The 12447-nt window shown below is 39.8% G+C and overlaps 1 protein-coding gene across 1 annotated transcript in view; it reads right to left on the bottom strand.

Annotated features, from left to right (window-relative positions):
• TENM1 (teneurin transmembrane protein 1) overlaps positions 1-12447 on the bottom strand; it is a 413153-nt gene that overhangs the window by 153102 nt on the left and 247604 nt on the right. Inside the window, exon 15 of the mRNA XM_040266625.1 lies at positions 5960-6079. Coding sequence (XP_040122559.1) covers positions 5960-6079 — 120 coding nt within the window. The remainder of the gene's footprint in view (positions 1-5959; positions 6080-12447) is intronic.

Raw genomic sequence — 12447 nt, 5'->3', positions numbered from 1 at the left:
ATTCTCCTCAATATTCAAAGCAACTTACATCCACAGGAGAGAGATATAAGCAATTCTTCGTGTTTAAAAAAAAACAACAACACTTTCTTAAAACACTTTTCAATGGTAAAATGCCCTGATAGGGAATCAGACTTAATTATGCATATCTCACTACTCCCTTCATATGACATTTATTGTATTTATTATGGTATTACCAATTGTGTCCTGTTGCAGAAGTCTTTCAGATAAAGATAAGTGGACAGTAAAAAAGGATAGCTAATACTGTATTTTTTATTGTTGCTTTTTCAGTCAAGTTGCTGTAATATTAAGGCAGTTTCCAAAAAGAGGATTTGAAGAACTGCATTTGCTATAGAAAATAATCTAGGTTTGAGCTAAAAAAAGAAAACCCCAAATGGCTTATGGTTTAAGACAGGCTGAATTCATGATAATACATGAGCAGTTTAAGGCAAGCATAGTAGGGGAAAATCCTACATTACTTGGCGAGAGACCTTTTCTCTGGTTCACATTCTACATTGATTTAAGTGTGTCCTTGGGCAAGTTTATTTGCTTCACCCAAACCTCAGCTCTTGACTCCTTAAAATTGAACTGCTGATTTATTTGAAAACAAAAACAAATGCAAACACAAAAACAAAATAAGCTATCCAAACAAGAGACTATACCTGAGAATTATTCTCTACTTCTAGAAAGACAAAGTGGAGAGGGCAAGCTTCTTATTTTGTAGAAAGAATGTGGTTTTGGCTTCATACACACCTGGGGTTGTATCCTGGCTCTGCTATGTTAACTTTGTGTCTTTGGGCTAATTATTTAACCTTCATGAGCTTCACTTTCCTCCTGAGTAAAATGGGGTTAATACGGTCTATCACTCAGCTACTACTGCAAATGAGCAAATGAGATAAAGACTTAAGGGCCAAGCATATAGTAGGGACTTAACAAATATTAACTTTTTCTCAAATCAGATCCATTGCCCTATTAAATTTACAGATGTCTTCTCTTGTAGTTCAAATGAACTCGAGGCTAGCTTTTTTTTTTTTTTTTTAATCTTTACAAGCAGATACTGATTTTTAAGCTTTCCTAGTAACTGCCCCTAGGTGTCCTGTGTTGGGTTAGTTTGATGTGTCAATTTTGTTGGGCTCTAGCACCCAGTTATTTAATCAAACACTAATCTAGGTGTTGCTGTGAAGGTATATTATAGATGTGGTTAATATCTACAATAAGCTGACTTTAGGTAAAGAGGATTACCCTTGATAATGTGAAAGGGCCTCATCCAATTAGTTGAAAGAGAAAAACTAAAGTTTCTCTGAGGAAGAAGGAATTCTGCCTCAAGACTATAGAGTAGCATCTACTCCTTGCCAAGAGATTCCAGTTTGCTAGTGTATCCTATGGAGAAGGAAATAGCAACCCACTCCAGTATTCTTGCCTAGAGAATCCCGTGGACAGAGGAGCCTGGTGGGCTGCTGTCCATAGGGTCGCACAGAGTTGGACACAACTGAAGCGACTTAGCAGGCATGCATGCATTGGAGAAGGAAATGGCAGCCCACTCCAGTGTTCTTGCCTGGAGAATCTCAGGGATGGGGGAGCCTGGTGGGCTGCCATCTATGGGGTTGCACAGAGTTGGACACGACTGAAACAACTTAGCAGCAGCAGCAGCAGCAGCAGCAGTGTATCCTACAATTTTTGGACTTGCCAATCCCCACAATCACATTGCAATTTCTTGAAACTCTCTCTTTTCCTCTCCCTATATGCAGCTAACCCTTGAAAAATGTGGGGGTTAGGCTCTCCCCAAGCACAGCTGAAAATTCACTTATAACTTTACAGTTGGCCCTCCATATCTGAAGTTTCACATTCATGGATTCAACCAACTGCAAATCATGTAGTATGATAATACATATGTATTGAAAAAAATCTGTATATGGACCCATGCAGTTCAAACCCATGTTGTTCAAGGGCCAACTGAATTGTGTATATGTGTGTGTGTATATGTATGTATATGTATATATACTGTGTATGTATATATGTATATGTATATATATATACTGTGGGGCAGGAGAAGAGTTTTGAGAGTTCTTTGGAATGCAAGGAAATCAAACCAGTCCATCCTAAAGAAAATCAACCCTGAGTATTTATTGGAAAGACTGATGCTGAAGCTCCAAAACTTTGGCCACCTGATACGAAGAGCCAACTTGTTGGAAAAGACCCCGATGCCGCGAAAGATTGAAGGCAAAAGGAGAAGTGGGTGGCAGAGGATGAGATGGTTAGATAGCATCACTGATGCAATGGATGTGAATTTGAGCAAACTCTGGGAGATAGTGGAGGACAGAGGAGCCTGGAGTGCTGCAGTTTGTGGGGTTGCAAAGAGTTGGACACAACTTAGTGACTGAATGAAAACAAATATATATATCTACATATATACATACATATATGCATGTTTATGTACACGTGTATATGCACACACACAGAGGTCCTGTTTCTCCTCTTCCCACCTAGATATTACATATAATAATCACTGTCTATAGCTAACACTATTGCAATATCCAATAGAGTGCTCTGTGAATAATTAACTCCTTTGGGGTTCCCCCATCACAAATGGTCTCCATTGACATGGGTCATTAAGAACAAGTTATAAAATCACATGTCAGTGAGCATAAAACACCGAAGGGAAAGGACATATTTGTTTGGAGACTGTTGTCAATCTACAATAAGACTAGTTCTATCCATAGGTAGAAGATGCTTATGTCTGCCTTAGGGTATCCAAAAATGAACAAACTCTTACCTTGAGGGGAATCAGAGGAAACCCTTTCTTCATCTTCCAAAGTCTTTCAAACAAAGTTCTCAAGACCTTTAATGCTCCCAAGAATCTTAGAAGAATGTCACCTCTTCACCTATTTTGTTTATCACTGGCTGAACTATTTATATGAGCACCTGTTATGTATCTAAGTTGAGTGTGGCAAATCACAGAAGATAAGAGCCAGATTCCTTGGGTTCAACTTTTGGCTCTGTCCTTATTAGCTGTGTTAATTTGGATAAGTTTCCTCCTCTGCAAAATGAGGAGGATGATAATAATGATTCCTGTCTCATAAAGCTGTTGTGAAGATGAAATAGAATAACATGTATGACAAAGAATACAGTAGATACTGGTACATATTCATCTTTCCTTTAGAATTGCTGCTTTTTTATTTTCTGCTACTCTGACCTTTCCTAATCCACATAGGAGAGCTCTTCTTACTTTTAGAGACACCCATATTCCACTCCTATCCTTCCTTCTGTGTCACTTTGTTCCTATGACCTGGACTTTTCTTATTTCCTAGGGAAAGTTGTCAATTAGTTCTACAGTCCCCATAACACATCTGTATATAACAGGGACTTTGAAAGAGTCAGGATGTTAACCCAAAGCAGTGATACCATTGGTGGGAACAACAGGCACAGTGGCAGACAGGTGAGATTGACATGTGGAGGCAGAAAGCCAGAACTTTTCAGCACCTTGCATATCACAGACTGTCTACTAGGTAACTAAATGCTAACCTCAACCTTTCTATAATCCTTTTGCCCTCAGGTATACAGATGGTTCTTGAGTTACAAGGGTTTGACTTTTTCAACTTGATGATGGTGCAAAAGCAAGATGCATTCAGCAGAAACCATACTTTGATCTTTTCCTGGGCTAGCGATATGGGATAGAAACTCTCTTGTGAGGCTGGGCAGTGCTGTGAGCTGTAGCTCTGTTGGTCACATGATTTTGAGGGTAAATAACCATTTGCTTACAACTCTTCTGTACCCACACAACCAGTCTGTTTTTCACTTTCACTGACATATTCAATCAATTACATGAAATATTCAGCACTTTATTCTAACAGGCTTCATGTTACATAAATATTGCCCAACTGTAAGCTAATCAAAATGTTCTGAGCACATTTAAGGAAGGCTAGGCTAAGCTGTGATGTTCAGTAAGTTAGGTGTATTAAATGCATTTTCAACTTAAAATACTTTCAACTTATGATGGGTTTATTGGGATGTAAGCCCATCACAAATTGAGGAAGAGCTATAGTTTCCCTATGATATTCTACTTTTGAAATGTATATAACTCAATCTGAGGTAGCAACCAGCAGAGACACCTAAGTGGAAACTCTTATCACTCTGTCACTTTATGTCCAAGAGACAACAGTGGGACAGTCTGGTTGGCATTTGGGGCACATATTTTGAGTGTTTACACCCTTAGTGGAGCCTGAGGGAAGAGTTACTGCCAGAGGGGACTCTGACTAGGATCTGCCATCTATATAAACCTAGTTCTCACAGTGAGATCGAAGGAGGACGGTCTTGGAATTTTACTTAAGACTAAACCCACAAATATAACAACACAAATGGTCCTTCTTTAATGCTTTCTGTAAACTGGAAACAGATTTATAGTCTTTTAGACATCACATTTCTTTTAGGTTCTTTTCTGAATATCAAATAATTCACTGAAACCTTTATATACTAGCTAAAAAATTGAGGCCCCATCATTTCTCCATGGGAAGCCAAATGTCCCTGAAGGCATATTCTATTTAAAGAAATAATCTTCATTTATAAATTTCTGGCACATGGTTGAAATGCTGGTGAGGGAGAGACCAGCTTTGTGTACCAGCTACTGGTACATGAACTACCAAAATGCCATCATTCAATCTAACTGAGAGAAAAGTCCATTTGAATTAGTAGAGAGCTCTGATTATAATATATTTGAATGGAAATATAGTTTTATATTGCATATATATGTATGTATGCATGTGTATGTATGTGTGTATATATATATATATATATATATATATATATATATTCAGACTAGCTGCTCCCAGAGTAGTTCTGCTGAGCTTGTTATAACGAATAGATGGCTCATTAATAATTAGCAATACAATTCACATCCAAATAACTCATATAATTTCCTAAAGTCCTAAAGACAATTTTTCTTAAGTAGGTTAAAATGCTTCCTTACTATTTCTCTATTTCTATAAGCCTTTTCTTGAGAGGCAGTTGAAAAAATAAATTCCGCATAGCCCACGTTGAACCATTAACAGTTCTGAAGTGGTTAGGACTAAAAATAAGGTTTGATTTTAGGTTCTTGAAATGAGATAGTCTCTTACACTGTGATAAAGCTTCAAGGCAACAGGTCCCTATGTGAGTACTGAAGCGACTTGTTATGAGTAGGGCATTTTAAGGGTAGCCACCTGGAGACTAAGGTACCTCAAAGCCATCATTACAGTGCTACTGAGAATCATAAATAGGTACCTTTAAGCTGGACACATGGGCCTATCAACAAATATTCTGAATAAATGTCTACTTAAATGATGGAAACAAAAATGTTTTTGTGAGCAAATCCTTTTCCAGGAGGAGAAGATTTAACTAGTGGTCTTGCTTCCCAGGCCTCAGAGAACCTGAGGAAGCCCTCAGAGAGCAGCTTGCTGATTGGTGCTTAAGGTTAATCACTATGGTTACATGGACATCAAGGGGGAATTGATTAAGCTGCCCGTGCTCATTGATCCAGTACAGCCTCTAGTAAACTAGACAGGACACATTTTTTTTTTTTAATGTCTTAATGCGGTTGAATTGTATATCTTTGGCAGAAACCTTTTGGACAGCTTTATTTCAGAACTATATTGAGACTATCATGGAAGAACAGCCTACATGTACAAATCTTTATTATCTGCATCATCTCACTGGATTATGAAGCTGGATTTATAAATGGAACTAGATGAAGGCTAGAAAACTCTCCAAATGGCTAGGGTTTCAAGAAGACTTGAGAGTAATAGTGCAGGTTTAGAAGAGAAATTTGGTTTGATTTAGATGGGGAATAGAGGAAATAACACCAATGACTTTTTAGATACAGCTTGAAGAAGATAGGCTTATGAAGCCTGCATCATTTGAGCGCTGGTTTGACTAATGGCTAGAAGTCAGTATTGGCCCCTCACAGTGATCAGAAACAACATTGACCTACCTTCCATCTTGCCGGCTGATGGTAAATCCATAATCACTGTGGTGCAAGAAACTAACATTCACCCCTACTAGAGGGGTTCCATCTACAGCCACCACTTGGCCTCGAATCACACAAGCACGCCTGCAACACAAGATGAAAGACAAATATAAAAACATCCTGAAACTAGATTCTAGAAGCCAAGTTGGAGAAACTACAGAAAACACAGTTAAGCATAACAAAGAAAAAAGTAACTTCACCAATTACTGGGTAGTCACTTCTAATAATATTTTGGTGAGGGTGTGCATATCTTTTTTACCAATATAAATTGGGATTATACTCGGCATAGTTCTGAATCCTGATATTTTAATGTTGGTAGTATATTATTAGGGCTTCCCAGGTAGCTCAGCTGGTAAAGAATCTGCCTTTACCAGGAGATCCACCTTTACAATGCAGAGACCCCAGTTCAATTCCTGGGTCAGAAAGATCCTCTGGAGAAAGGATAGGCAACCCAACCCAATATTCTTGGGCTTCCCTGGTGGCTCAGATGGTAAAGAATCACCTGCAATGTGGGAGACTTGGGCTTGATCTCTGGGTTGGGAAAATCTGGAGGAGGGCATGACAATCCACTCCATTACTCTTGCCTGGAGAATCCCCATGGATAGAGGAGCCTGATGGGCTACAGTCCCTAGAGTCGCAATGAGTCGGACACAACTCAGCGACTAAATACAGCACATGGTATGTTACTAATGTTGTCCAATATAATTAGAAATTCCTTAATATATCATTTTGTTATTATATAATATAGCCCTAAAACAGTATTTCTTGTTTAACACAGGACGTTCTTCAGGATATTTAGTTGTTTCTTATTTTTTCTACATTGAATTTCTTATTATTTCCTTGGGAGGTAGTCCTAGTTGTGGACAGATACTTTTCTCTTATTAAAATTAGTAAAAACTAAAATTAGTTAACACCTAAATACACTGTAGATATGATTAAAGTCCCTGCTGACCACCCCCCTCCTGTTGTTCCTAGTCTTTTCACCAGAGGCAATCATCAGTAACATTGTGTTGAGTGCATTTTCTATGTATTTATATACATAGGTGTGAACATTTTTTAGGCCCTAAATACATATTGCCAAATTGTTTTTATTGGAAAAAGAATTTTAATGAAGCATACTTAGTTGGATGAATTTTAACAGTTAAAGTTGGCAAAAGAGACATGGTCCCTGGCGATATATGGACCCTGTTTCTCTGACCTGAGTGAAATGAAATATTTCAGGAGATTTTCCCTTTAAACAAATGAGTTTCATCCTTGCCACATAGGGGGACTCCATTAGACTAGCCCTTAATAGTGCTGGCCCCCAGGGACTCAGTCCACTAAAACAAATAGTGGACTAGCCTGGCCAAAAAAGTTTAGGAGCTTGGCAGTTAAGAAGAGGGCTCATGGGCAACCCACAAGCATGGAGTATACACTTCTCTGTCATTACCACGGCAGTGGGGAGGAAGAAGTCTCTAGAATGTACATTTTATAGCTGGAGCTAGTAGGGTTGAAGAAGGTTGGGCAAGAGCAATGATTTTTCCTAGGGCATCAATGTAATTTTTTTTTTTTCCACAAAGCGAAATTCAGGGTATCCAGGGAAGCCCAGTCTTGGATTAAAAGGGGCCATGTTATTTGGGCAAACATGACTTTTCCAAAGTAATCATAGTAATTTCACCTTGGCATTATATATTCTTTGAACCAGCAAGTCATGGGGAGGAAGGTGGGAGGGGGGTTCAGGATGGGGAACATGTGCACACCCGTGGCGGATTCATGTTGATGTATGGCAAAACCAATACAATATTGTAAAGTAATTAGCCTCCAATTAAAATAAATAAATTTATATTAAAAAAGAAAAGCTCTCGGCCATAAAAGCTCATTCAAGAGAGAGAGAAAAAAATACCCCAAGAAAGCAGAAGAGAGTTACCAGCCAAAGCTTGGGTTATATGTTAGAGCCAATAAACATCACTACTAAAATATTGCAATCAGAGGAACTGGGATAGAAGTTATACTAATAGGATGTTTCCTGCATCATCTAAAGCCTTCCTGCAACGCAAACTATAAGCCACTAAATATAGCACAAAGCTAAGCTGGGCTTCCCAGGTGGCTCAGGGGTAAAAAATCTGCCTGTCAATGCAGGAGATGCAGGTTTGATGCCTGGGTCACGAAGATCCCCTGGAGGAGGGCATGGCAACCCACTCCAGTATTCTTGCCTGGGAAATCCCATAGACAGAGGAGCCTGGTGGGCTACAGTCCATGGGGTTGCAAAGGAGTCAGACATGACTTAGCAACTAAAAACAACAACAAAGTTAAGCTAATATAATTGATGCAATTAGTGCTTTTATTGAGCTCTTCAGGCCAACATTCCTAGTTCTGACATGAATCAGTGCTTTGCTCTTTCTAGTGAGCTGCCCATCTTATGAATTCTGTAAATAATGATTCTGCATGGCATGCAAATGGCACATTGGCACTTGCTTTGCCTTATCTGATTTCTCTAGTTCCTTTTTGGGGAGATTTTGAAATTTTGAGATCTCGAAATCCCATTTTTTCTAATAGAGAAGACATTTGAAAGGCACTGAATTCTGGATTTTGAATTAATTCTGACAGATCTGGTCCCTGGTTTTAAATCCAATGTAACAAGAAATGAAAAGAGAAGGATGTCTTTAGTTTTATACAGTAACCCTTTGAAAATCTTTACAAACCAAAATTTGACAAACTAGGTATAGATTAAGTAGAAACCAGCTGAGAAAATCTCCTGCAAACTACATACGGATTGGAGCCAGAGGGGCTGAGAAGAGAGGTACGTTTGTGAGGGCACCTCCATTTGAAAATCAGTACCGCATTGCCTCCTGAGCCTACGTGCTGATAGCTTTTTGGAGAGTGTGATGGGGGTATTTATGAATTTGCCAAGGCTTTACCAGTTAGCAAGGTGGGCTTTTCAGCAATGATGCCTTCCTAGGTGGTTGCTGATTCCCTACTGGCAAAACAATTCTACACTCGCTTATTTTATTTGTTCACATTAATCTATATAGTGTGTCTTCCCACAGCTGTACTAGGCTCAATTATTTTTGTTTTTATTTTGTCAAGTCTAGTTGACATTATTTGCCCATATTTTATGACAGACACAGGCCTGTCTCTTCTCTTTGCTGTTCTTTTATTTTCTATACAGCTTATATTTATGAAGGATCCAGGCTGGTGAGTGAAAGTCTCATAAAAGTTATCATTATACTGTGCATTTCTCTTGTATTCCTCTCTTCCTTCACTCTGTATCTCATTCTGAGTAGACTTGTCTTTTGACTCCTCTGCTCTTTAATATTCCTCATATTTTAGGAAGCACACAGATTTGTGTGATAATGACTCATCAAAGTCATCATTATTCCAGACATTGTCTACCTGTTCTTCTTCTCATTCATTTCACTCTTCATCATTCATAAATAATGTGCAGACTTGTCTTTCAACTCCCCTACTTTTTTTATTCCTCATATTTTATGACCCACATGAACTTACAGCATATGATAAAGCCCCATAAAACTTATTATTCCACATTTATCAGCACTGAACTCTCTTTGTAATGTATTAGACTTTAAATGTTCTAAGACTCCCTGTATCTTGCTGCATTTGCTCCCATTATTTACACACTCCATGTCATCCGTTTTTCACAAGAATAACTCTTAGCTCTTTTTATTCCTAGATTACTAGTACTTACTATAGTCTTTGACCAAATCAGTCATCCTGCATCAGTATAAATTGTCTAAATTTTAGGACAGTATTAAAGCGTTCTTTTTTAATTGGCAGTAATTTGGACTGGCACTGCAGGCAGAAACCTAGGAAAAAATCTTTGCAGGCAAACTCTCCATTTCAGAACGAATGCTCTCGAGTCTGCTCACTTTCCTAGGTTGCTGCAGCTCCAGATGGCCCTTAGGGAACTCCAGATATATTCTTGGCAAATATGGTGTGTTGTGCCACTTTGTACAGCTCAACTGCAATTTTGTGTGCTCCCAGCTTCTAAACTCAATTTTCTTCATAATTGTGGATGGTAGCCTTGTATCTGCTTTATTTTTCCTGATTTACACAGCCACCAAAATGTAGTTTCTCCCTCATGAGTATAATCTGTTTGTGTATGCTTCTCATATCCAAGGCGGCCTGAATAATTCATGTTTTTCCTAGATTAGATCCTTGCTGAAGCAGTGAGGTGGGTATGCCTGGGGTCTGACTTTGGTAACCCCAGAATTCTACTTTCTGTGTTTTCTGTCCTATGCATTGTGCTGCCTCTGTGTTTCCCCTCCAGTTTCTTCAAAAAGTGAAAGTGGAAGTGTTAGTTGCTCAGTTAAGTCTTTGCAACCCCATGGACTGTAGCCTGCCAGGCTCCTTTGTTCATGGGATCCTCCAAGCAAGAATACTGGAGAGGGTTGCCATTTCTTCCATGAGGGGATCTTCCCGACCCAGGGGTCGAATCCACGTCTCCTGCATTACAGGCAGATTCTTTGCTGTCTGAGCCACCAGGGAAGCCCCCAGCTTCTTCAAATCACCATTTAAATGAGGCAGTCATCCTTGGCCTGTTCTTGGTCTGTTCTAAGGAAACATTTTGAACTCTTAAATTTTTGCCACGTGAAAACAACCCTCTACATGAGTCCTGATCTTTCAAGGACCTTTTTCTGAAACATTTTCAATTAAATAATACTCGGAACTCTTCTGAACCTTTGAAATGAGACACCAGAAATTACTGTCTGAACTGTCATGAAGCTGTCACTGCAAATGTATATAGCATGTATGTGCCCAGTGTGACTTTTTGTGGCGTGTGTGTGTGTGTGTGTGTGTACTCTTAGAGGTGGGTGCTGCATGCTTTCCATCTTTCCCTGGGGCTCTTGTTCTTTGATTCAGACTTGAAGGAAGACTCTGCTTCCTTCAACCTTTAGAAACAAGGACCTCTCCCTGCTGTCGTGGGTTACAGCAAGATAACTTGAACTTGGATAAACATGTCCAAAGTGACTTTAAAAACATGTATGGGGAAGATCACCCCTCACAAGTATGTCTTTTCATGCTCTCTGGAGAATACAGACTGCTGCCAAGCTGTCTACCTGCTGTCACTATGCTAAAGCAGCAACCTCAAAGGAACTGCTTCTCCCTTTAACTAAACGCTGAATCCTCTAGACGTTGGGAGTTTGGTTGAAGAACAGGGCATCTTGGGAAATGTAAGTCCGAATACACTTTACCGAGAGTCTTACTGAACTAACAAGCTGCTTGTTAGACAGTTCTGATGCAAAAGGTCTAATTCATTCTGTATTTGCTATTTTCATGGCATAGTCAAATTATCCTTAGCCTTCAATAAACTCTGGGTTCCATTTTCCTTTTCCCTTATTTGTTGCCTTTTGTCTTTGATGTCAAATTTCCAATATTCATTCAACACCTCAGGCGAAAACATTAACCTCAAGCACAGAAGTTGGTTTGAAAAACAACACTGCAAACTAAATTGCTGAAAGAAGATGTAATTTACTGCATTGTATTTCTGATTAAAATCTTTCATAAGGAAAATGAGGCTGAAGGGCTCGGGAAGTTAGAGCTATTTGCTTTCGCTGCCAACAGGAGCATAAGCAACCTTTGAAGGGTAATGTCCCCAGTCAAGGCCTGGCCAGTGGGGGGTCTGGCAGCAGGTGGGCAGGTGAGGTTGTTTTTTCCACAGGAACAGATGAAATCCTTTCCACAGCTGACAGCTCTGGTCAAGAGACAGCATTGAGAAGGGCTGGGCTGGGAGAGGCCACGTGGATCCTCTGCTCACTGGCATTGGAGTCCTGCCTTGTAAATTCTTCTGAGTTGTCAGTTGGCTCAAGTCTCCAAGGGACAGAAAGCTGCTGCCTGTGAGGCGTGGTTTAATGGTTCTCCTGACATCTTCTCCACAAGCTTATTATATCATAAGGTTCCACAGCTGTAGATTGTGTCATTTGGGCTAACTGACTGCTGCTTCTGGGGGGCCCTCCTAGAACACAAATACCTCTGAGCAGCTGGGACAAAGGGCTAATGATACCCTTGTATCCATGGGGGCACACAATGAACAAAGGATTTTATATTTGGGGTTCCCTGAGAGCTCAGTTGGTAAAGAATCTGCCCACAACGTGGGAGACCTGGGTCTGATCTCTGGGTTGGAAAGATCCCCTGGAGAAGGGAAAGGCTGCCCACTCCAGTATTCTGGCCTGGAGAATTCCATGGGCTACATGGGGTTGCAAAGAGTAGGACCCGACTGAACGACTTTCACTTTCATTTTTCTCGGCGCTGAATCCGTGCTACTGCACGTGTCATAGCCTATCTTGGATAGGAGTTATAGGTCTGTCTTTCTTATTATATAGTCACTCCAGGGCAAGGACAGTGTGATTTTCTTCTGTGTCCTTTCTAGTGCCCGTGTATATAGCATGTGCTGAAGAAAGCTCCACTGAATTTCAGCTCAAATATCTTTATGTGAAGGTGCAAAATATTTCCAA

Source organism: Oryx dammah, unplaced genomic scaffold (genome assembly GCF_014754425.2).
Source record: "Oryx dammah isolate SB20612 unplaced genomic scaffold, SCBI_Odam_1.1 HiC_scaffold_23, whole genome shotgun sequence".
NCBI classification, from domain to species: Eukaryota; Metazoa; Chordata; class Mammalia; order Artiodactyla; family Bovidae; genus Oryx; species Oryx dammah.
The sequence above is the reverse complement of the archived record's forward strand: the minus strand, read 5'-3'. Positions and strand labels throughout refer to the sequence as shown.